The sequence below is a fragment of a genome, unplaced genomic scaffold (assembly GCF_019419815.1).
Source record: "Pyrus x bretschneideri cultivar Hongxiangsu unplaced genomic scaffold, Pyrus_bretschneideri_v1 Contig7, whole genome shotgun sequence".
Taxonomy (NCBI): domain Eukaryota; kingdom Viridiplantae; phylum Streptophyta; class Magnoliopsida; order Rosales; family Rosaceae; genus Pyrus; species Pyrus x bretschneideri.
The window spans coordinates 4,634,200-4,657,436 of NW_025999809.1; the positions used below are offsets into that span (position 1 = coordinate 4,634,200).

General features: G+C 37.9%; 3 protein-coding genes across 3 annotated transcripts; 2 read left to right on the forward strand and 1 right to left on the reverse strand.

Annotated features, from left to right (window-relative positions):
• Positions 1-2,243: 2,243 nt before the first annotated feature.
• On the reverse strand, positions 2,244-3,763 carry LOC103960024 (E3 ubiquitin-protein ligase complex slx8-rfp subunit slx8-like). Its single transcript, XM_018650566.2, has one exon. The coding sequence runs from the start codon at positions 3,556-3,558 to the stop codon at positions 2,464-2,466; it is 1,095 nt and encodes a 364-aa protein (XP_018506082.2). The 5' UTR covers positions 3,559-3,763; the 3' UTR covers positions 2,244-2,463.
• A 3,455-nt stretch (positions 3,764-7,218) lies between these two features.
• On the forward strand, positions 7,219-8,566 carry LOC103927701. The gene is made up of 3 exons (XM_009336644.3): positions 7,219-7,400; positions 7,819-7,929; positions 8,169-8,566. Exons 1-3 carry the CDS (start codon positions 7,234-7,236, stop codon positions 8,251-8,253), a joined length of 363 nt encoding a protein of 120 aa, XP_009334919.1. The 5' UTR covers positions 7,219-7,233; the 3' UTR covers positions 8,254-8,566.
• A 9,862-nt stretch (positions 8,567-18,428) lies between these two features.
• Positions 18,429-22,147, forward strand: LOC103927700 (pentatricopeptide repeat-containing protein At5g48730, chloroplastic). Its single transcript, XM_009336643.2, has 3 exons — positions 18,429-18,958; positions 19,627-20,788; positions 21,405-22,147. Exons 1-2 carry the CDS (start codon positions 18,548-18,550, stop codon positions 20,758-20,760), a joined length of 1,545 nt encoding a protein of 514 aa, XP_009334918.2. The 5' UTR covers positions 18,429-18,547; the 3' UTR covers positions 20,761-20,788; positions 21,405-22,147.
• Positions 22,148-23,237: the final 1,090 nt, after the last annotated feature.

A 23,237-nucleotide genomic window follows, 5' to 3' on the forward strand; every position in this document is an offset into this window, starting at 1 on the left:
CAAAATAAAGCTAGGAACAAAAGCATATAAACCTTGCCTATCAAGTTGCACCAAGAGAGACACAAATGTGCGTGTGAAGAAAAAATAAATATTTTACCGATGATCATCTAGTCTTCCACTTTTACTTTGTCTAGATTTTAGTGAGTTTATGTCTTCAAACATAATAAGCGCTAATTTAACAATGTTATCTTTTCAATAGACTAATATAACAAATAAAAATAAATAAAAGAAAAAACAAAATGTGCCAAACTCTCCACCTACCCAATAACACTGCTCTAAAAATCTCTGCCTAGGTGTTAGGCAGCTAATCATCATCCCAATTAATTCTTAGGTATTTGAAAATTAAGAAGGATTTCTAGACCTGCTTAGGCTCCTGCCTAGATTGCTTAGACTGCCTAGACCCGCCTAGGTCACAACTCTTATTTAGACATAAAATAGATAATTTTTCTTTTATATTTTTTTTTTTGATAAATTGTACGAGATTTCTTGAATACTTAGATAAACACACATCATATCTTTGCTCCCCACGTTTTCATTATGTTAATATTTTGCAATCTTTATGTCATTCTAGTTTGCAATTTATGCATCTCAATGAAAATTATGTATTTTTTTAAATATACACAGACACTTATTTATACGATATAATAATTTATTTAAACCTTAGGTCCTATCTTACGGTCCGACTAACGTCTAGTGTATTTTAGAACATTGGCCGATAATCACCCACCAAACCACACAACCTCGTCACCGGCCATCCTTGCAATTTCTGCTACTAAATCCTAGATGGGGGAGCACACTAATCAACAACGCAATCCAAATCAACGCACAATATTTTTGAAGGAACTAAAATCTTTGGCTTTCTTTGGTTTTTTAGAAACTACGGCTATGCTCAAATTTCAGAAAGAACCGAAAAAACGAATTGTGGCTATCCTCAAATTCCAGAAAAAACGAATTGTGGCTAATCCTGAGATTCTAAACTACCAGAAATTTGTTGATGGGCTAGATCCATCATATAAGGGTTTTTGCAACAACGCTTCTCTAATTTGAAGAGAAAGGAAGAGAGCTGATGAAAAGCTTCGCGGACAACGGGTAGGACTCGTTGAGGCAGATGGTCGTTGGGTAGTTCAGGGGATGCTGTTGTTTTTTTTTTTTATTTTGTTTTTTTTTTAGTTTTTTTTAAATGTTAACATTGTTGAATTGGTGTTAAGTTGAAGCACATGTCACTAAGTTAGAAAGAAAACATGACGAAGACACTAGTTTAGGGATGTTTGAATCTGAAACGCAAGGTAGAAATCAACTTCCAAACCATTAGAATATTGGACCATATGTATTATGTTCAACTGACACACCCCGACCGAAATCTCAAGAATTGGTAAATAAATAAATAAATTTAATACATTTGATATTATCTATACTAAAGGATTGAATAATGGCCAAACCTCACAATGGCTAATAATATTGTTTTTGTTTGAATTCGCCTTTAGTCACACGTATAAGAAAATTTAAATTTCGTTCATTCACTAATCACCCGAGAATGATATTCATAAAGTGATTATCCAAAATTAAAAACAAAACACCAATAAATAATCCAAATACATAGAAAAAGAATAATACTAGGGAGACTAAATTTGCAAACCAAGTAATGTGTCACCAATGAGGAATGATCACATTTATCCATGTTTAATTAATAATCCAATCAACAACTTCGATGTCATTTAATTCACAAAATTGTCTTTAAATTTGGTCTCCCTAAGGACCCTAACATTACTCTGTAGAAAATTGTTCAAAAACTTGAACCAAATATTAAGAGGGCGTTTAGCCACTAGGAGGAACTCGGGCACATGTTGGCCCTTGTTTAAAAGTTCTAATCTTCCATCAGTGTAGATGACTCTTGAAAATCAAAAAAGTACTTTCCGAGCTCCATATGGGCTTGGATGATAATTTGGTAACTTGGGTGGTGACTTGGATCATCTCGTCAAATTTTAAACATAAAATTTAATGCAAATAATAAATTTGAAGTTAGTGTCAAATATGATAGTTACCATATTTGATGTCAATATACGTTATGTCACGTAGCAATTGGCATTACGATTGAAAAACACCAAAGTTGTCTTTTTTTTAATGTTATTGCTGATGTGAACTTTTCACTCCGGAGTTGTTGTTAATCCAAATTTGTACACTTAAAAGCACCAAAAGAAATCAAACTTGCAGACTGCAGTGGTTACCAACGAGGAACATATATGTACATACAAGAGCCTAAACGCAAGGCATTCATTCATGAAACTATTTAGTTACAAGAAAAATACAACTTGAAACTTCAACTCAAATATACCAAATACCAAAAAAAATAAAAAATAAAAAATCAAATAAAACAAAGATTTCTACTAATAACTCCAATTAAAATAAAATGCATAAATCGAATTTGCTTGCAGTAACTTTTCTTTTACTTTTACTTTATCAGGTTCAGAAAATATCCAGAATTTCCAAGATGAAATTGTTGCAGAGGGGACAATTGCCCCGCTGGACCCACAGCTCTCGGGAGCACATCCTGCAGAACGTGTGCCCGCAGGGGATAAACGCCGCCCCTTTATGCCTCACCATGCACACGCAGCAGTTATACTCCACATTCCCTTCTTCCGCCGCTGCTTCCTCCTCCTCCTCTTCCTCTTCCTCCTCGCACTCCTCCTCATCCTCGTCCTCGTCCATCGTGTACCTCGACTCCACCCCCATCTGCCTGTCCGTCTCTTCCAACAAGTCCATCAACGACATCCTCACCGGCTCCGCCGTACCCGCCGCCGTACCCGTCTCCACGGACGGCATTTCGTTCCCGGTCTCTTCTTCTGCCTCAGCGGCCTCTTCCGACGCCGCCGATGCCGCGGCGGCAGCTTCGGCGGCCTCCTGCGCCGCCATCGCTTCTCTCGCCGACAGCGATCTCTCCTCTTCCAACGCCGCCGACAACCGCCGCCTTGGCGAGTCAGTCGCGACTTCGTCGGCCGCGAACCGCACGGAGCTCCGGCGCGTGAACATCGAGGCGCGGGGGTTGTCTGCATCCACCTCGTCGAACGGAATCGAGGAGTTGGGGCTCAACCGGGTGGAGCCCCGCCGCGCAATCTGCCTCTCCTGCTGAGTCATGTCGAGATTGGACTCGGGGGTGACGTAACGGACCGAGCCGCGACGCGAGTTGTGAGATCGCGGGTGGTGGTGGCGATTGGAAGCGTAGTTAGCTGTGTTCCGGATAGGGATATCGGAGGTGGGGACACGGACGGAGGAAGTCCAGGCGGAGCCGGCGCGTTTGAGTAGGAGGCGGTCTTTGAACGACTTCCAGGCTTTCTTATCCTTCTTGCCAATCAGGGCCCGGTAGGACTTGGGCTCCTCGTCGCGGATTATATCGAGTAGGGTCCGACCCGAGATTGTGGGGGGAAGTGCGGGCGGTGTAGGGGGCTGTTTGGCGGCTGCAGGGGCCAGCAACAAGTCGTCTAGGCTCAATCCGGCTAAGTCTCTCCCGTTGCTACTTGCTGACATCTGATCGAGAAGCGTTAGCCTCCGGCGACCTTCCATTTCATAAAATCCACACAAAAAAACAAAAATTAATATAAATAAAAAATAAATAAATTTCTATTGGGGGAAGGAGGAAATCAAAGGATCGGATTCGGAAGCGTCTGTTGGTTTTGCTTGGTTTCTGCGTTTTGATGTTTCTTGGGAACTGTGACTGAACCAGCCATGGGGATCTATCATTCTTTAAGACTCTGATTTATTTTCTTTCCGTTGACTAATATACTCGTTTTCTGAGGGCATCTAAGCAAAACAACACAAGAAAACGTACAGTTTTGATGTTTTCAATTACGAAATACGTACTTCACGCATCAATTACCGTATCCACTTAAGAACTATAATTTTTATGCGTATACTAAAATAAGTACATCACGCGTTACTACTTAATGAGTGTGCATAATAAACATAAAATGTGATTATGTTGATTCGTCGGTCCTTTTGTGGCTAATTAACGTATGTTGATCGACACTGCATTTCAAGTAAGTCACTAACCCATCAATTACCTAAAATTCTCTAATGCTTGATGAAATTTGCATAATTAACGTAGAATGTTGATGTATCGATTAATATGCTTCTTTCTTCAATTCATCAGCCTATTTGTGCCAGTCGATCTGATGTCTTGTGTCAGTCAACAGGCACCACATTGCACATTGTTATGCAACTTTTATTATGCATGGGAGAAAACTTGCGTGTACAAGTCTGAATTTAGAACATTTGAATTTACAATTATGCGAAATTTTGATAATGTTAGGGGAAAAGATGAAAATGGGGAGTTGCATGGGATACCTTACGTCCCGTGACCGTTGCTTCTGGTGGCACCGTCAGATACGATGGCTCCGCCAGCTTTCAATTATTTTAAGTGTTGTTTTATCTATCTCTCTGTGCAAAAAGGATGAAAGAGAAAGCTGAGATTTACCTGAGCCCGAGAGAGACAAAGAAACATTCATATGATGATGGAAGCAAAAGAATAGTAATTTAGATAAAAGATGAGAGAGAGAGAGAGAGAGAGAGTTGACGCACCAAAAGGCAAAAGCTAGGCGATGGATGGAAGGGCAAATTGGCGATGGTGGTGGGTCACTGCGTGTTTGTTTTTTGGTTTGCTTGGTTTCTTTCTTTTTAGCATAATTAGTAATTAGTTGAGTGGATGATTGATTGATTAATCGTGGTGGTTGGTTAATCTCTGTTTTTTTTGTTTGGTTTTGTAATCTTCCGACTTTAGCTCTCGAAATGTAGGATGGAAAGAGAAGGATGGTTTTTTGGGGGGACTTGGACAATGGGAGCGCGTCTTATGGAATGTAAGGCACTAGGGTCCCTCTACTTCCCCTTGTTTGTGGTAAGTAGAGCATTGTGTATATTCTTCAATTCTTTTTCGGTTTATCAAACTTATTACGTGAGTAAAAATGTAAGTATAGTCGGTGAGGGTGACATCAATGTTAATGTCTTCCAACCAGAAAGAAATGCTAGGACTATGCACAATATATCAACATGAGAAACATATACAAGCATGAGCTAATCTGATCAATGTATGTTTGTGAGATTTAGAAAGCTAGAATAGTCACCATTGGATGGTAACCTCCCACACATAAGGATGTTCTGTTTTTTTTTTTTTTTTTTTTTTGTTTTAAACAAATAGAAAGAAAAAAAGTACACTAACAATACATTAGTTTTGAAGGTTTTCTGGTGGGAACTTTGTACAGAACATGTAGGTTTTTGGGGACTTGGCTTATTTGCCCTCCCACTTTTCATACACTCACATCCCTTCTTATTTATACGGTCACGGTTAAACCACGTTAATATTTTATATTAGTATTGTTTTTTGTCTTATTATCTCTATAAAAAAATCAATATAAAATATTGACGTGGCTTAACCGTAACCGCACAAAATAAGAGAAGATGGGAGTGTATGGAAAGTAGGAGGGCAAAGAAGCCGGATCCGGTTTTTGGTAGCTTCATATTGGTTCAACATGCCCATCATGTACTAAACTTCTTTTTTTATTCAGGGTGGCAACAATGAACCAGAGTATGTCGTACTTCGACACTTAGAACTGTATGATCCAACATTAAATTTGAACAGTTTTAGGTGCCATGATATGCGCTAATATTGGATCAAATGATTCTCAAGTATCGCAGTACGTCATAATGATCTGATAGACATTTTCAGAGATGTTGATCTAATGCAAGAATGGGATATATTTTTAATGTAGGTGTGGCATTGTAGGTTCTCTTTGTCAGTCATTGATGACTTCACATGTCTTGCCATTGCTTCTTTAAATACTCTGTCACTATCTCAACAAAGAAAGTAATAGAGGAGGTGTCACTATCTCAGAGACATGGTTGTCAATTTGGAGTTTTCAAAATTTTCACCTTACTCTCTTCTTCCCAAAAATTTCAGTTCTCGCACACTATGAATTGGTAACCATGGTTGTCAATTGGAAAATATCCATCGAAATACGCTGGGGAAACTGAGGATTTGAATCTGCAAACGGAAGAAACAACTCAAGATTTGAATTTCGGAACTGGAAAAAGTCTAGAGTAAACCCACAATTTGATTTTGTCTCTCTTTTTTCCAAACTTAGTTTTTTCTTGTGGATTTCTCCCTATATCTTAATCTTTCTCTAAATTTTTTCCATCGGAAATTTGTGAATGTTAGTTTTTTAAAATCATAGTCTACTCAATTAAAATTTTTTAAAGAATTTTGAAATCTATTCAAATCTAAGGGTAGTTAATTAAAGGATTTTAGAATTATTTAAAATTTAGATGTAGTCAATTAAAAAATTTTAAAGGATTTTAAAATCCATCGTGGTCCAAGTGTATTAACAAAATTAAGATTTAGAGAATTTTAATAAGTTGCAGATTTTGTAGAATTTGAGAACCAAAAGTATATATAATTAAAATTAAAAAGAATCCAACCTCACCTCCTAGGATTTCAAATCCTTCCACCACAATTAATTCAAATTCTTTAAAAATCCATATGAATTTTGTAAGAGTTCTTAATCCTCTTAAATCCTATCAAATCTATTACTTTTTAAAATCTTTTAAAATCTTAGTTTGACTACATCACCTAAATACATGTTCTAGAATCGTGAATAATTTGTATATTTTTTGCTCTATGAGCTATTGGGTTTGCTTGATCGGTTTTTAATGGAGTTTTTGTAAATTCGGAGCCATGAGTCCATGACCTTTTCATGGTTTGAGAGATGGGACCAGAAATTTTTTACAGATCCTGGCGAGGGAGTGTGAGGAAAAGGAGAGAGGAGAGAGAAATACCATTTTCCTTTTTTAACAGTGAGACCCAAGTGCTGCGGTGGTGACGAGGGAGTAGGAGGGGAAGAGGGTGGTGACGATGAGTTTTAACACAAGTGCTGCGGTGGTGACGAGGGAGTAGGAGGGGAAGAGGGTGGTGACGATGAGTTTTAACAGTGAGACCCAAGGGCTCCGGGGGTGACGAGGGAGAAATACCATTTTGTTCAGCTTTTTCATATTAATACATTGAAGGTTTAGGGTGTTAATTTTTGAGCAAATGAATGGACACATGTCAACTAAATAAGAAGTGAGACACAAACGAGACACCAAAATCGGGACAGGAGACCCGCAGCCGGCAAATATCGCCGCATGCAACTTGCAAAAAAATAATTAAAAACAGATAATGCCAGATAAGCACACAATGAAAAAATATTTTCTATGTGCGAAAAAAAAGCGCGGCTTCTGGAGACTTCCATAGATTCGTTGGTTCCCAGCATCTCCTCCTTTTTTGTCACCACCTCCCCTGCGGCCCCAAAACCCAGTACCATCAACTTCTTCTTCTTCAGCCTCTCCGTGTTTTCTCTCCGAGCTCAGAAATCGATCAGGTAATTTCAATTTTCCCTCTGGTTTTTTTAATAATATTTTTCTCGTTTAGGAATTTGGGATTTTGATTCGATGAAATCGTAATCGATTTTTAATTGGTTGTGGAATTTCAGGGGTTTTTGTTGTATTTGTGATCTGTTTGGCCGTTTCAGCTTCACTCACACAATTCAATAATGTCCCATATCCTTTGCAATCGGATCTGATTATTCTTCCTCTGTTATTTTTTGCGAAATCTTTTGTTTTTGACTTGTTTGGCTGCCGGGAAACGCCGAGAAAATCACGAAAGATTCGATCTTTTTTTGTTCCTGATCTTTGAATTCATGTTATGTTCGGCGTTTTCTCGGCAACCAAACGGATTGTAATTAGAGAATTGTTTTGTTTGTGATGCTTTAAGTGTTTTTTTGTTTGCCTTAACTGAAGCGAACGCGGAAACCAGAGGGATCGAGACCGCGAAAGGGCTCAGGCCAGGTCCGGCGGCAATAAATCCAAGCCCAAAAACGACGGATTAACCCCCGAACAACGCCGCGAGAGGTCCCTTTCTTTGAATTTCATGCCCCTTCAAGCTCAATGCTTGCTTGTGATTCAATTCTGAAATTGGGATTTTGTTTGCGATTCAATTTTGAATTGGGATTGTGTTGGTGATTCAATTCTGAATTGGGATTTCGTTTGTGAATCAATGGTGAATTGGATTGTGTTTGTTTTACAATTTGGAATTGGGATTTCGTTTGTGAATCAACTCTGAATTGGGATTCTGTTTGTTTTCGGCTTAGGGACGCAAAAGCGCTGCAGGAGAAGGCGAAGAAGAAGGCAGCGGCCGAGCAGGCAGGAGGGATCAACGCCGGTGGGAAAAAATGAGATGGGATGGAGATAGTGTGAGGATTAGGGACTATATTAAATGGGATTAATGTGATTGTGTGTATTGTAATTGTATGGTGTGGGGTGGGAATTAGCAGTAGCGGAGCTAGAAATTTACGGGAAATGGGCGGGATTTCAAAGGGTAAAAGATCCTCAAAAATTTAGACAATCAAATAGTGGATAATATTAATGTCTGTTATAATCTGTAATTATCAAATGACCAAAATACCCTGGTGATGGTGTCTTAAATAAATATAGGTTGAGTTGTGACTTTTGGGAAGAGCAAAATGATAAAATGTTGTCATATTTGATAGTCGTTGACTCTCTACTACATATTTCAAGAATGATTAAGAGAAAGATGCTACGCTTATTGTTTTTTAATTCCAGTTTATAGGGAGAAGCATTTGTTATACTTGGTCATTTACTGATTTGAATTTCTTGTTCAGTTTGTTGTACAAACCAAATTCTATATGTATTAGTCTTATATATGGTTCTTTTAAACACCAAAGTGCTCCCAAATCTTATATGGCTTAAGATCATAAATTCATGAATTTCATTATAAGAACTGATTAATAAAAAATCCAGATTAAAATAACAAAAAAGAGAGGAATAAAAAGAAAAATTTAGCACAATAATGCCTAAATAATAATAAATTGTTTTTTTTTGCTGTTTTTTATTTTTTATTTTTTTACTGTTTTACTTGGGGGGCGCTGCACTTCTGCTCTAATTGGAGGTTGAAAAGTAAAAGGTCCCAGAGAGGAGAGTACGTGTCTCGTACATGTCTCATCTCTAATTACGTCCACCCACTAAACCATAACTTAACACTGTTAAATTTAATTTATAAAAATAAAATAAAACATCAACAATAAAATAAAAACCCACCACCGGAAGTCATGACATTCTTCCTCCCCTCCAATACCACGATATCCTTAGCCCCAATCCAACACATCAGCCATGACCTAGCCTCCTCTGATCAGGTATCATGGTCGTCCTTGGTGGCGTCAATCTCGTCGGTTTCAGTCAGTCAGAAGATTGTGGAAGGAGAGACAGCAGCAGCAGCAGAACAAGAACCGGACAGCAGCAGCAGCTGAACCAGTCTGGTTTTCTGGCGAGGGGAGGGGCTAAAACGCTCTCCAGACGTGTTTTTCCGGCGAGGGGAGGGGAGGCTACCACTCCCCGCCCTCACAGAATTAAAAGGTCGTTTGTTTTTGGGTTGGGATTTGGAGTCCGTCTCCGTTTGTGTATTCGAAAATCGAGATGAACAATCAAATATCTAGTTTTTATTTTGGGTGTGCAACCTGGATCTACTTGTTGGATTCTGAAAAGCTTTCAACTTTATAATGCCTTTGAATGTAGCATTAAATTTGTTTCATTTAGAGCATCCTAGCGGGGGTCTTATCGTCCACAAGGCTACTATATTTCAAGTCTTAGTGAGAAATTTTCTCTCCAATGAATCAAAAAATGAGGTTAGATCTCCTATTGGGACTAATAACTTCCTTTCTTGGATAGCATAAAATCGGACTACATCTAGCCTAAAAAAACAATGGGTCCAAAAAAAAATTAACAACTCATGTGAGCAAAATTATATCACTTTCTCTCCATTTGCGAATACATTTATACTCTCTTTTATTCTTTTTTTTTTTATTTTATTTTTTTTGCAATTTGGATAATTAATGATTATTTTAAATTTCATAAAAATTAAAATTTCAAATTGATTTTACGTTCATGAGCATTAGTAGATGAAATTTTTAAATAAATGTTTTTTTCAAAATTGTATGATACTAATTTACCAATTGGTGCTAAGTAAATTGTTGTGTTGTATGTGAAAATATCAATTATTTCAGAGAGCGAAGTAGAAGTTTGTATCTTTCAATGGATGAAATCGAGATAAGGGAATCTAATCAAACGAACTGTTCATAAGTGATGAAATCTAATTTTGTCACAATTTGAACTTTTTTGGGTTGACAAATTCATAAAAAATTTTAAGATATCACGTCCACAAATCAACTTACGAAAAGTTAACACAAAAAAAAAAAAATCGCATAATCAAATTACGACATAAATAAAAGGGTAAATTACACAGAACTACCTCAACTATTGGGTCATTAACAGTTTTATACCTCGTCTTTAAAAAGTTTCAATGTCATACATTTTTTACGAAATTATTGCAATGTTCTACCTCCGTTACATTATCTGTCAAAACCTCTGTTATATGCTGACTTGGCTTATGAGGGGTCCCATCCTCTCCACATATGAACTTCCACGTGATCTGCCACGTAGATTTCCTGCCAAAATTAATTTCCACGTCATTTTTGAAAAACAATTTTGGATTTTTTTTCCAACTAAATTTTTTCCCGCCAAAAAAAATAATATTTAAAAAAATTAAATTCTTAAAAGGTCCAATTTTGGAAGATAATACAACCTAAAAAACCAGATGGAAATTCTACATAAACACATGATCCCCACATCAACACATGATGTAAGCTAGAGATGAACACAAATCCTACATAAACACATGATATAACCAAAAGATGAACACATAGTCCACTTCAAACATTTAATCCATCCAACATTTACAAAGATATCCATCCAACATTTACAAAGATATCCATTTGACATCCTTAAATATCCTAAAATGTACAGTGCACTGATTCAAAAAACCTACTGTCAAATCCATTTAGCAAAATAGTGCAAAACAGTGCATTTTCAAGTTCCAAATCAATTCAAAAAACCAAAAGAAATTCAATGTTTGTGATGTCTAATTCTAGAACCCATGTACTATAATTTCAATTCCTATTGCACATAAAACATGAACTAAGAAAATAATAATTTGTTACAATTTGTAGCATCTTTAGGTCATGGTTTGCCTTGTCTTTCTCTGCTTGGTGGGTCTCGGTGAATGAGCTTCAGGATTTGCAGATAAACCATCTTCTGTTTGTGATGCCTAATTTCAATGTTCATTACAAAAGGTCAGATGCAAAGCAAGGTTCTAAACTAAATTTCTTGTTGTAAATGAATGAGAGGATTAGGTTTTTACCTTAGATTTCCTTGTCCTATTTCTCAGAGCAGCTTCGGCTGATGATGATGCTCTCCCTTGTGCTAATGTGGATGCCTATAACAAAGTATAAAATCATTTGAGCACATGGATTAAAGGATTAAGGATTAAAGGATTAAAGAAAGTACAAAATCTTACCTGTTTGTCCTTTGGAGGAAGATGTCGATGATGGGTCCTTGAATTATGTCATTCTTGCTTGCATATAGTACAGTTCAAAGGACCTTGCCCTTTCCTTCCTAGCTTAAGTGGCTTAAAAGGACATTCAGGATTATTTAGTGGGTTGGTGGGAGTTTGTTCACCATCTTTCTCCAATTCAGTAGCTTCTTTGTTTCTCTTCTTCCTTGGTCTTCTAGGTTGCCTTGTATATAATGGAGGCAAGATTGGTGGGTTTTCAGTATCATCCCACAATGACATACCATTCATTGGCATTATTAAGTGAGAATAGACTTCTAAGTACTGTGCCTTTGAATAGTAAGCATCCACATAATGCTCAGGTTTTTCTCTCTTGAAATGGACTGGTAGATATTGCATGGTTGCAAGGTATTCCTGTCAAGTTATACTTCCTACAAGAGCATGATTTGTCAACTAAGTCCACCACATATTGCTCTCCACCTCCAACATCCACTTGAATTTGGTCCCTCCTGACCCTTGTGCAATGGATCTGCCACTTTCTCCAACTTCTTCTTAATCTTAAGGCAGAAATCTCTTACTTGCTCCATCATTATACCTCGCCTAATTTGAATTCTCCTTCTCAACATATTGTGAATCATTTGTAGCATAGTTATAATAGGCTTTTGCATTAGCACTAGTATGATTGCATTGAATGATTCACACAAATTATTCAGCAACATGTCACACTTTGGATTAGTATCAAAGTGGGACTTGCTTCATTGGGTTGCAGGCTTCTTCACTAGCCATTTGTATGCCTCCTCATCTAACTTCTTAACCTCATCCATTGTCTTTTTGAAGTGTGGAACTGTTGTTGTTTTGGTAACTGCCCATAGAGCATCCTTCAAAGTCTTTCCCTTGAACAAATTCTTATAGTTTGTGTACAAATGCCTCACACTGAATCTGTGGTGGCATCAGGGGAGAACCTTTTGAAATGTTGGAATTAGCCCATTTTGCTTGTCACTGATAAATGTCCACCCATTTTGGTTTTCTATACCCACATCATTAGCTAATAGTTGTAAAAACCAAATCCAAGCTGCCTTATTTTCCATTTCCACCACTGCATAAGTAATAACCCATGTCTCATCGTTTGGATCAATGTTAACAGTATATAGCAACTGCCCTCTATGTAAAACCTTTAAGTGGCACCCATCTAAACCTATCAAATATCTACATCATGCCTTAAAGCCTTCTTTGCATGCCCCCACACAAACATATATCCTCTGAAATCTTCCCCCATCCAACTTCAACTTCACAGTGCTTCCAGGGTTAGTCATTCTTACTTCCTCAGCAAAATCCCACAGCTTTGTATATTGCTTTGCATGTTTCCCTTCAATAATCTTGAAAGCTTTATTCAATGCCCTGTAAGCCTTCATCTTTGTACAGCCATGATTCCACTTGGATTCCACAGTGGATAAAAAGGATTCGACAAGCCATGTGAGATTAAGCTTTATCCGATCCAAGTACAAATCTGTGAGTAAAGAAGTAGTCATATTCTTATTTTCCCAAGTCCTCCCACAGGTGTGGTCATCAAAGATTATCTTGATTTGGATGTTGTTTGATCCATACATCTTACCAGCAGAACACATACAAGGGCAATCTTTTGCACATTTGGCAATAATCTTCAACTTCTTATTCCAATGAAAATGAATTTCCCCATATCCATTCACCAAGGAATACATCATCACGCCTCTCTTGAATTGCACATTGTATCTGAAAATAAGCTCTAGAGTAAATTTTGGATTCTTCATGTCCGTTTTCTCATTAAACTCTGGATAATGCTTTTTTTTTTTTGCCTCCTTCGTCATCTTCAGAATGTACACTTTCCAGATCATCAGAATTATAATCTGGATCATAAACCAAATTCACCTCCCCATCTCTAGCTTCGTTAACCTCTTGCTGTCTATCCCCTTCTCCTTCATTGACTTGCTTTTCTTCTCCTTCATTGCTCTCCTCAGTTTGTCTTTTTTTCCTTTTCTAATATTGTCTTCGTGTTCTTTGCTCATATTGCACCTCATGTGCTTCCTAAATCACATCATACTTAGCAAAATTTGGGTTATCTTCATCACTCCCATAATCACTCTCTACAAAGTCACTATTTTCTTCAGAATCTTCTTCATCACTTCCTTCTTGGTCTCCTTCAAAATCGAGAGGTACATCAAATAAGGTATCACCTTGTTCCTCTTCACCTTGTTCGCCAACTTGTACATCTTCATCCTCAGCTTGTTCATCAACTTGTACACCTTGTCCTTCAACTTGTTCACTAACTTGTACACCTTGCTCACCAACTTGTTCAGCAACTTGTACATCGTCAATCTCAACCACACTTGTACCTACCACCTTTTCTTGGTGAAAACCATCATCCGAGCACATAACCGTCACCTCTTCTTCAACAAATACCCTCTTATTATCGAAAGGTCATTCAATAGTTAGCAACCCCTTTCTTTTTCTTGGTTTACAAGTCCTTGCCATAACATCCTCTTCCTTATCACTTAATTCCTCAATAACCACTGTGCTTGGATCGGTGCACTCCATAGACTCTATAAAATGTTGTTCCTTGGTAAGGGTTTTTTCTGTAAACAATTCTTCAATGTACATGTCTAATAATCGAGCCTTTGGAACAAAGTTGCACATCTTCTGTACATCGGCATCACTCTGAATGGGCTTCAAACCATTACTAATATCTATGTTGGGAATCTTGTAGTAGTAGTTCATGAACATGTCACTATATCCTAGAGCTTGCACCATATCATCTATCACAGGGAGTGACATTAAGTCCTTGTCGTAATAATCAATATAATCAACTTTCCCCCATGATAGTATTCATGACCGAGCTTCCCACCATGATGCAAACGAATTGAAAATAGTTCTGGATAACCTGAAATTCAAAAAAAAAAAAAAAAATAAAAAATAATTTAAAACCCTAGAACCACAGCTCACCCGAAATGTAAACAAAGCAAAGTCCAAAACACATCACAGAGGAAAGCCCTAACCCCTAAACCCTAACCCTTAAGCCCTAAGCTATGATCCCTAAGCCCTAAACCCTAAGCCCTAAGCCCTAAACCTTAAGCCCTAAGCCCTAAACCTTAAGCCTTAAGCCCTAAGCCCCATAAGCCTCCTAAGCCCTAAGCCCTAAGCCCTAAGCCCTAAAGCCCTAAACCCTAAACCCTAAAGCCCTAACCTCTAAGCCCTAATCCTTAGGCCCCAATGCCTAAGCCCTCCTAAGCCCAAACCCCTAAGCCCTAAGCCCTAAACCCTAAACCCTAGAGCCCTAACCCCTAAGCCCTCCTAAGCCCAAACCCTTAAACCTTAAGCCTTAACCTCTAGGCCCTAAGCCCTAAGCCCAAATAAAACACTACATCTTCTTCACCAACAAAAAAAACACCAAAATGACCCTAATTAGTGCAGCCAACAAACCTTAGGACCACACCTACCCCAAATACAAGCAATTGCAATTCAATATATTCAACAAACCTTAGGCCCACACCCACCCTAAACCACAAGATGACCCAAAATGGCTCCATTATCCAACAAATTAGTAAGCATTTTGAATAAATTTGAATTTGAAAACAACCTACCCATCTCTAACAAACAAAACACCAAAAAGACCTTCCATTATTCCACTTGGCAGAATAAACAAAACAAAAGCACCCAAATTTGAGCCTTTGTTTGTTAAACAATTATCCAAATGACCCCCAGGACCACTAACACCCATACTTTTTCCCCAACAACAAAATACAAAGCATCCACGAGACCCCTGGACCACCAGCACCCAAACAACCTTTTTCTCAACAAGAATAAACAAAGCACCCACATGACCCCCTATTCTACAACATATCAGTAATCATTTCCAATAAACAATCAATGAAACCCACATATCGCCAACAAAGATTTTGGAATCAACAAACCCGGAATAACGGGAATAAAAAAAGGGAACCAACGAAGCACAAAATGAACTGAAATTTGTACTTACAGTAGGTAGTCGTCGTTTTCTCGGGATCCTCGTGCACATTCCACCCCATTTCAATTCCTTCGAAATACTGTCAAATCCTTTGAAAACCAGAAAAACTTAGGGTTTTCAACAAAAATGAACAAAAGGAAGGTAGGCGACGACAAGCCATAAACAAAGGGATTTCACTGAATGAACTAATGATCGCGATTTGGCCGGTGATTTGGGGCGGGTGATATGAAATTAGGGTTAAGGTTCTTTGATTTGGGAACTGGAACGATGAAACGGAATGAAATTGCACGGTTCATGAGGGAAAATTTAAAAAAAAAATTTATTATTTAAATTTTTTTTAATATACATGTGTCATGCTATTAGACGATCCACGTGTATCAGGAACCAACGTGAAAGTTCATATGTGGAGAAGATAGGACCCATCATAAGCCACGTCAGCATATAACAGATAAATTGACAGATAATGTAACGGATGTAGAACATTGCAACAAATTTATAAATAAGGTATGACATTGAAACTTTTTAAAGATGAGGTATGAAACTGTTAATGCCCAATAGTTGAGGAAGTTATGTGTAATTTACCCTAAATAAATATATATAGTTCCAAATAGATCTCAAAAGAAATAACCCCTCGTTGGGAGAGATTCTTTTATAAAACCTCAAGGATTTCTCAAAGCTCTAAAATAGACTATATGCACTACTTTTCCAATTCCATATAGAGCCCCTCATTAGAGATGCTCTTAGTCCCTTCAATGTCCAAAAACAATGCGAACTTTGAACCTAATGGCCGAGGTAGGAACTAAGTCAAATACTCTTATGCCCCCTCAATGGGACTAGAATTCTCTCCCCTACTCTTTCCATCCTTTCCCATCCTCTCCTCTCACATTCTCTATTTTGTATTTCTCTTTCTATAACAAATTAATATAAGATGTTAACGTGGCTTAACCGTGACCGTTCAAATAGGAGGGGAGAGAATCATACTCCCCCTTAATGATGCCAACATGCTTACAATGAAGATGAGTTTGTACCTCTATAACCCAAATTTATTACCTTGCTAGCAGTTTCTCTTTGATTAGGAGGGAACTATGCAATCATGAATTTTTTTTTTTTTTGGTCAAAGGAAAGATTTCCATTCCAACAAAAGCACAAATACATAATGGTCTAGATACATCAAGTCAGAACAAAAGAACAGCAGGACCAGAAACCTTAAAACCAGTGCCCAAAGTGAGTAGAGGGCCCAGTGCAAAAACCATACAAACCAAAAAACCTAAGTAATTTACACCCCTACCATCACCATAACACCTCAAATTCTCCATCATCTTGAAGCCTAAATTCTGATCAAACAAATTCCCAGGAAGGAAAAAACACATAGCTCCATCATTCCATCATTCTTGAACCAGCACCAGACAATTCGCCACCACATCACAAGAGAAACTAATAGGGAAGCTGATAGGAAAACCAGAGGCATCCGTGCCAACTAAGGCACACAAGTAGAAGGTGGTGGTGTAAACACCCGAGCTAGAACTCTACGTACCTTCCGGAAAATTCGCGTCAAAACGCGTTTAGGAGATATAGTTGTAGATCGAGAATGGTGTGAAAACAAGGGGGGATGAAGCAAATTTAGAGGATGAGAAAAAGAAAGAAACGAGAACATGGTGGAAGGAAATAGGAGGAGTGGGAAGAAATTAGATCTCTGAAACATGGATGAAAGGAAATGAGGACAATAAATTTGAAGATCGAAGCTTAGAATTGCAAAGTAGAACACCAACAGACTGGATAAAGAATCAAAATATAGCAGGGGAAATATAAGCAAAATAGAAGGGAAACGAACTAGAGGTTGCCGTTGACCACGACCATGCCTAGGGCCAATGGCTAAATGAAGATCGGATCGGGAAAGCTCACACACAAACAGTGCGAAAAGTTCTCACGGAGAGAAAAGAACTCTCACCAGAACGGGAGAGAAGCTTTTTATGATTGTTTTCTTTTTTTTGGTCATACAACAAAACACTAAGATTTTAAAAAACCAAAAAAGACCTTGCAATTAAAAGAAACCAATTATCAACTTTTTCAACAGCAAGTAGTTGTAACTTGCTTGCTTTGATTCGAAGAATTACAGGAAGATTGTTGTAGCTAATTTACTTTTTCACCATGAGTTCTAAACTTAAAACATAATAGAAAATAAACTAAAAAAAAAAAAAAATTCAACATATCTATCAAAACATTTTTAATCATCTTCAAAAGCCACAATATCATCAATGGCTACATTCTCTAGCCCTCGAAGTTGCTTGAATTGATCGACACGTCCCTGGTATTTTGAATACAAATTTTTCACTCTAATATCAGAGCTATTATAGATTTAGTTGGAATGAACGTAAGATAAACAAAGGGTGATGCTAGCGTTTAATATAACGTGTGGGTTTATTGATAAATTTGAGTTTTATTATTAGTTTTATTTTGTACTTATTAGTAATTATGCAATACGGTAAAATAGATAATTAACATTTAAAATTTAAGTTGAGTGTAGAAAGAGATTACATGGGTTTAAATACAATTTCCCATCGAGAAAAGCTTCATGTCTTTAATAAATGCCTTCACACAAAACTGGAGGGACTTGTGTGTGGTTTGCTCATATATATCATTAGATTTAGACTCATATGACGAGATCGGGTGAGACCAAATATTGGGACCCTAATTTGTATGAGGAGTGATGGACGATGTGGCAATACAAGTTATGGATGCTAGAATTTCACGTATAAAAGTATGATATTTGATGTACTTTAGTCTCAACGACCTCATGTTAATTTCAAGTGTGAAAGTTTCTCTAGTCAGACAGTTCTATCAAAAATTTTCTTCACGAACAAGAGTCACGATCGGAACCAAAACTCCAAAACCCTTTTGTGATGATTGTGATAAGGAAAGAGAAGTAACTTATACAAAATCGTTTTCTATTTCTGCACATTCATGTTTATTTTTAGCTCTTGAATTGAAAGAATGAAAATCGTTTAAAATATGTCGTTTAATAGGTGCCCTTGCCGTTTTTCCTTTCTTAACGGTATCATAGCGCGCCCTTACTTTCTCACGGTCACTCTTCTCCACACACACATTCAATCATGGCCTCACTTCCTCACCCAACCCAACCACTTCCTCCGCCGTTTAGCCGTCCACCGCCGCCGTCAACTGTACGGCCACAAATGACACTCAATCCCCATCCTCCTCCTCCTCCTTCTTCCCCTTCAACTAATACTAATGCAAACAAAACGACTTCACTGGCAGTGACTCAGAACAGTCGGAGCAAAATTCTTGAGAGTCAGAAGCTGAAAGATAAGGAGGCGAAGGAGAGGAAAGAGGAGACCAACAACAAAATAGCTTCCAGAAAAGCAATCTCGGTGATACTGCGAAGAGAAGCCACCAAAGCTCTGATTGAGAAGAAGAAGAAAGGGTCCAAGAGGCTGCTTCCAAAAACCGTGCTCGAAGCCCTCCATGAGAGAATCACTGCTCTGCGTTGGGAGTCCGCTCTCAAGGTCGGTCCTTTTTCAAACTTTCTTGTTCGAATCGGGTTTTGGCGAATTGGGTTTTGGGAAATTTTATCTGGGTTTATGGTTTTTCTTCGCTTGGTTGATTAGAAATGTAGGGTAAGGCGAGGGATTGACGTTTTAAGTACTGGGATTTTGGTGTTTCGTGCTTCATTTCGTTTTGATTGCTAAGAATGCATAGAAAAGGTTCGATTTTCGGCTTATAGGACCCTTGAAAATAAGAATAATGCTAATTCTGGTAATTGATATCGATTCTTGTCACTGTTGATATATTCAGAGATAGATGAATGAACAAATAAATCCCAAGTTTCATTTTTATTCTTAATCTGTGGAGAAATCCTAATGTTCACCGAACAATGCATTAAATATGTTGAGGATTTGAATTGACACAAAATTTTAAAGAAAATTGGTATTTTTTATCATCTACTATGATGAAGAAAGAAACCGACTTGGAATCTCATTCTTTGTCAAGGAAGAAGACTCACATTATATAAAAAATTCCCAATTTACTGTTCCTCAATTTTCTTTCTCTGATTGCACCTTTCTATGATTACACATTTCCCCCGTCTTTATTGTATCGGACAATGTAATTGTTTATAAGCCTAATATATTATGAGTATCTCTTCTCGTGGTCATTTTATCCTTTATACTTTCAGGTTTTTGAACTACTACAGGAGCAGCTCTGGTACCGACCTAATGCTGCTGTATACGTTAAGCTAATTGTCATGCTTGGAAAATGTAAGCAACCAGAAAAAGCCCACGAGCTTTTTGAAGCTATGATTGAAGAAGGCTGTGATGTCAACACTGAATCGTACACTGCTCTTGTATCTGCCTATGGTAGGAGCGGCCTCTTTCACAAAGCATTTTCCCTCCTTGAGCGGATGAAGACTACTCCTGACTGCCAGCCTGATGTCCACACTTATTCAATCCTCATAAAATCATGCCTGCAGGTTTTTGCATATGACAAAGTGCAGGCTCTACTTTCGGATATGGAAGTTCAGGGGATAAGACCCAACACCATCACATATAATACCCTCATCGATGCCTATGGCAAATCTAAAAGATTTGCAGAGATGGAATCAACACTTGTGGAAATGCTTAGCGAACAGGACTGTGAACCTGATGTTTGGACCATGAATTCAGTACTGAGAGCCTTTGGCAACAGCGGGCAAATAGAAACAATGGAAAAGTGTTTTGAGAGGTTTCAGAGTGCTGGGATCCAAGCCAACATCATGACTTTCAACATTCTCCTAGATTCCTATGGAAAAGCTGGGAAATATGAGAAAATGAGTGCTGTGATGGAATATATGCAGAAATACCATTATTCGTGGACGATTGTGACATATAATGTGGTGATAGATGCATTTGGGAGGGCTGGTGATTTAAAACAAATGGAGTATCTGTTTAGGCTAATGCGGTCAGAGAGGATCAAACCAAGCTGTGTCACACTTTGCTCACTCGTAAGGGCATATGGTCTAGCCAGTAAACCTGAAAAAGTTGAAGGTGTTTTACGTTTTGTGGAGAATTCAGATGTGATGCTCGATACAGTGTTTTTCAATTGTCTGGTTGATGCTTATGGGAGGATGGGATGCTTCACAGAAATGAAGGGGGTGCTTGAGATAATGGAGCAAAAAGGATGTAGGCCAGACAAAGTTACATATAGAACTATGATTAAAGCTTATTCCACCAACAAGATGATTGGCCATGTGAAGGAACTCCATGAACTTATGGAATCAGCAGAAGGAAGTCAGATGATTTGGTCCCAGAGAGAAAAACCTGACTTTCGATGACCTCTTTTGCAGGTCGTCCATCCCTGAGGTATACTGTTCCTGTACATTTTCATTGTTTTGAAGCAATTCCTGATCTGTGTACATGAATATTTGAATGACAAACGAAATGCAGTAAGCGTGGTATATGCTAATGACTTGTAAAGTGTACTAAGCCTGCAACATTGTGGAATACCATTTTTTGAATTTTAGTGAATCCGTGAATAAAGTAAATTGCCACATGTTATTGTCTTACTGATAACGTATGCAGTCTTTTTATATTCACAGTCCATTCTTTTTAAAAAGAAACAAGAGAGAGAACCAAAACAAATTCACGTGTGTACACATTAAGCACAGACACATCTTGAATAATATTTGGGTTTGAGTCTTTGAGATGGTATTTGAAAAATTGCTATTAGTAAATTGTAATTGATGAATTAGGTAGTTATTCCAGGTACTAAATTATTTTTCTATAGGAGCATCATCTAAAAGTATTGGAGTGATTAACTAAGTCCGATGTAAGCTCTGTCCTCCAGTTGACAACGTGCCATCTATTTTGTCTATGTTTTCAAATGCAAACCCTGCTATTACTCACACTTGCTTTGCCTTTTCTAGTGTGTCTTTTCACATTTGCTTCGACATTATCACCTTCTGAACCATGTTTTCAGGAACCTTCACATTCTTCGTGCGGTGCCGCATTGTTGTATATCCCAGCTTTTGTCTCTCTTGGAAGGATTTTTGGCCCAGTTCCAAAGCTAATTTGATCTACATGGGTGTTCTGCACAAAACAAACATATATATCAACGTATGTTTGGACTTTGGAGTAACGAATTGCTATTTACTTACAGAGTATTCAGCCGTTGTTACATTCTGTGATGTTCGAGCAGTTATTCTTGTGTCCGGTTCTGAGTCCCCACCAGTCTGTTGTGGTTGGCAGAGAAAGCCAGCTAAAGATGGTGAAAATTGGGCAGGTTGAGTAAGTCTTGGAGGTCCATCTGTTTGCTGTATGTGGGTATATAACGCACTAAAAGTGGGAAACGTTGAGTAGGTGTAACAACGTCTTACAGAGAATTCACGAAAACATTTTCTAAAGTTTCATGGGAAAATTCAAAACTAGAATTAATGCAGAAGGAAGAAAGCATTCAAGCCATGGGAAAAACGTACCAAGAATGAATGGGACGTGGTTTCTTGATATCCAAGGAAGAGCGTACTGCAAATCGTTGGTTGAGATTCAGAAAATACAAATTCTTGTGTGATGAAAGACAACTAACGATTACTGTCATATTCGTTTCCTTTCAAAAAAAAAAAAAAAAAGGATTACTGTCATAAGGTCTGGAGGATAATTATGGGCGTAATGATTACTCTGTGGTGAAAAATTACGTGGGAATGAGAGCTTTGTCATTTGTAGCTAGTAATTATTACCATTCTTGATTTAGTTTCCCACGTATAAGAAAATTTGAAGTCCTTAGAATTCAAGACAAAAAAAGAATTTAAACTTGAGCCTTCCCACTCAATGACACAAATCTTTTAGTTAGGAATCAAAGAGGTGCGATTTTTCATTCCCCTAACCCGTCTATTGGCGGCCTCTAGTAGTGACGCGCCCCTATTCCTGCAATCCACACCTTAATGTTCATTTTCAAAGTGGGACAACTGCTCTGCGTTGGGATTCTGCTCGCAAGGTCAGTCCTTCTTCCATTTTTTTGGCTCAAATCGAGTTTTGGGGAATTTTATATGGGTTTCTACTTGTTCTTCGTTTGTTTGCTTAGAAATGTAGGAATGCATAGGAAAATCTAGCAGAAGGGTTTACTTTACAAGCTTCAAGCAATTTGTTTGTTGGTTAGCTTGAGTTTTATTCAAATTTGCACTCAAACGTGTTGAGCTCGATTCGATTTCGTTAATTCCAGTAGTTTATTAGATTTTTTTTTTCTTTCACTATTGATATAATCACAGAGAGAGGAATAAAATACATCCCAAGGTTAACTTGTTTGAAAATGTGCTAATGTTGCCGTTTATATTAAGCTAATCGTCATGCTTGATTACCAGAAGTTAAACACGTGTCCAGTTGTTTAGCCTTTGCTCTCGAGGTTTCAAGTTCGATTCCTCCACACCAAACCAGAGTTCTTACATTTTTGGAAAGTTTCATTTTTTTTGTTATATATACTTTGTCATCATGAAAGACAAACCGAAAGCTTCCCCATAACTGTAGGGTTACATTAAGGCTCATCTTTAAGTCCTTACCTTTTTGCATTGGTAATGGATGAGTTAATGAGACATATTCAAGATGATATTCCTTGGTGTATGCTTTTCGCAAACGATATAGTGTTGATAAATGAAACTCATGAAGGGGTAAATGCTAAGCTTAACCTTTGGAGAGAAGTGTTGGAATCTAAAAGTCTTTGCCTAAGCCGATCAAAGACAGAATATATGGAGTGCAAGTTCAGTGCAAATGGAGGCCAAAATGAGTTAGGGGTGAGGATCGGAGATTAGAAAGTACCAAAGAG

Coding starts and splice junctions, on each gene's coding strand:
- LOC103960024 (XM_018650566.2), bottom strand. CDS start 3,558: ATGGAAGGTCGCCGGAGGCTAACGCTTCTCGATCAGATGTCAGCAAGT.
- LOC103927701 (XM_009336644.3), top strand. CDS start 7,234: ATGTGCGAAAAAAAAGCGCGGCTTCTGGAGACTTCCATAGATTCGTTG. Junction 7,401..7,818: donor CGAGCTCAGAAATCGATCAG/GTAATTTCAATT, acceptor CCTTAACTGAAG/CGAACGCGGAAACCAGAGGG. Junction 7,930..8,168: donor CCCGAACAACGCCGCGAGAG/GTCCCTTTCTTT, acceptor TTTTCGGCTTAG/GGACGCAAAAGCGCTGCAGG.
- LOC103927700 (XM_009336643.2), top strand. CDS start 18,548: ATGGCCTCACTTCCTCACCCAACCCAACCACTTCCTCCGCCGTTTAGC. Junction 18,959..19,626: donor GTTGGGAGTCCGCTCTCAAG/GTCGGTCCTTTT, acceptor TTATACTTTCAG/GTTTTTGAACTACTACAGGA.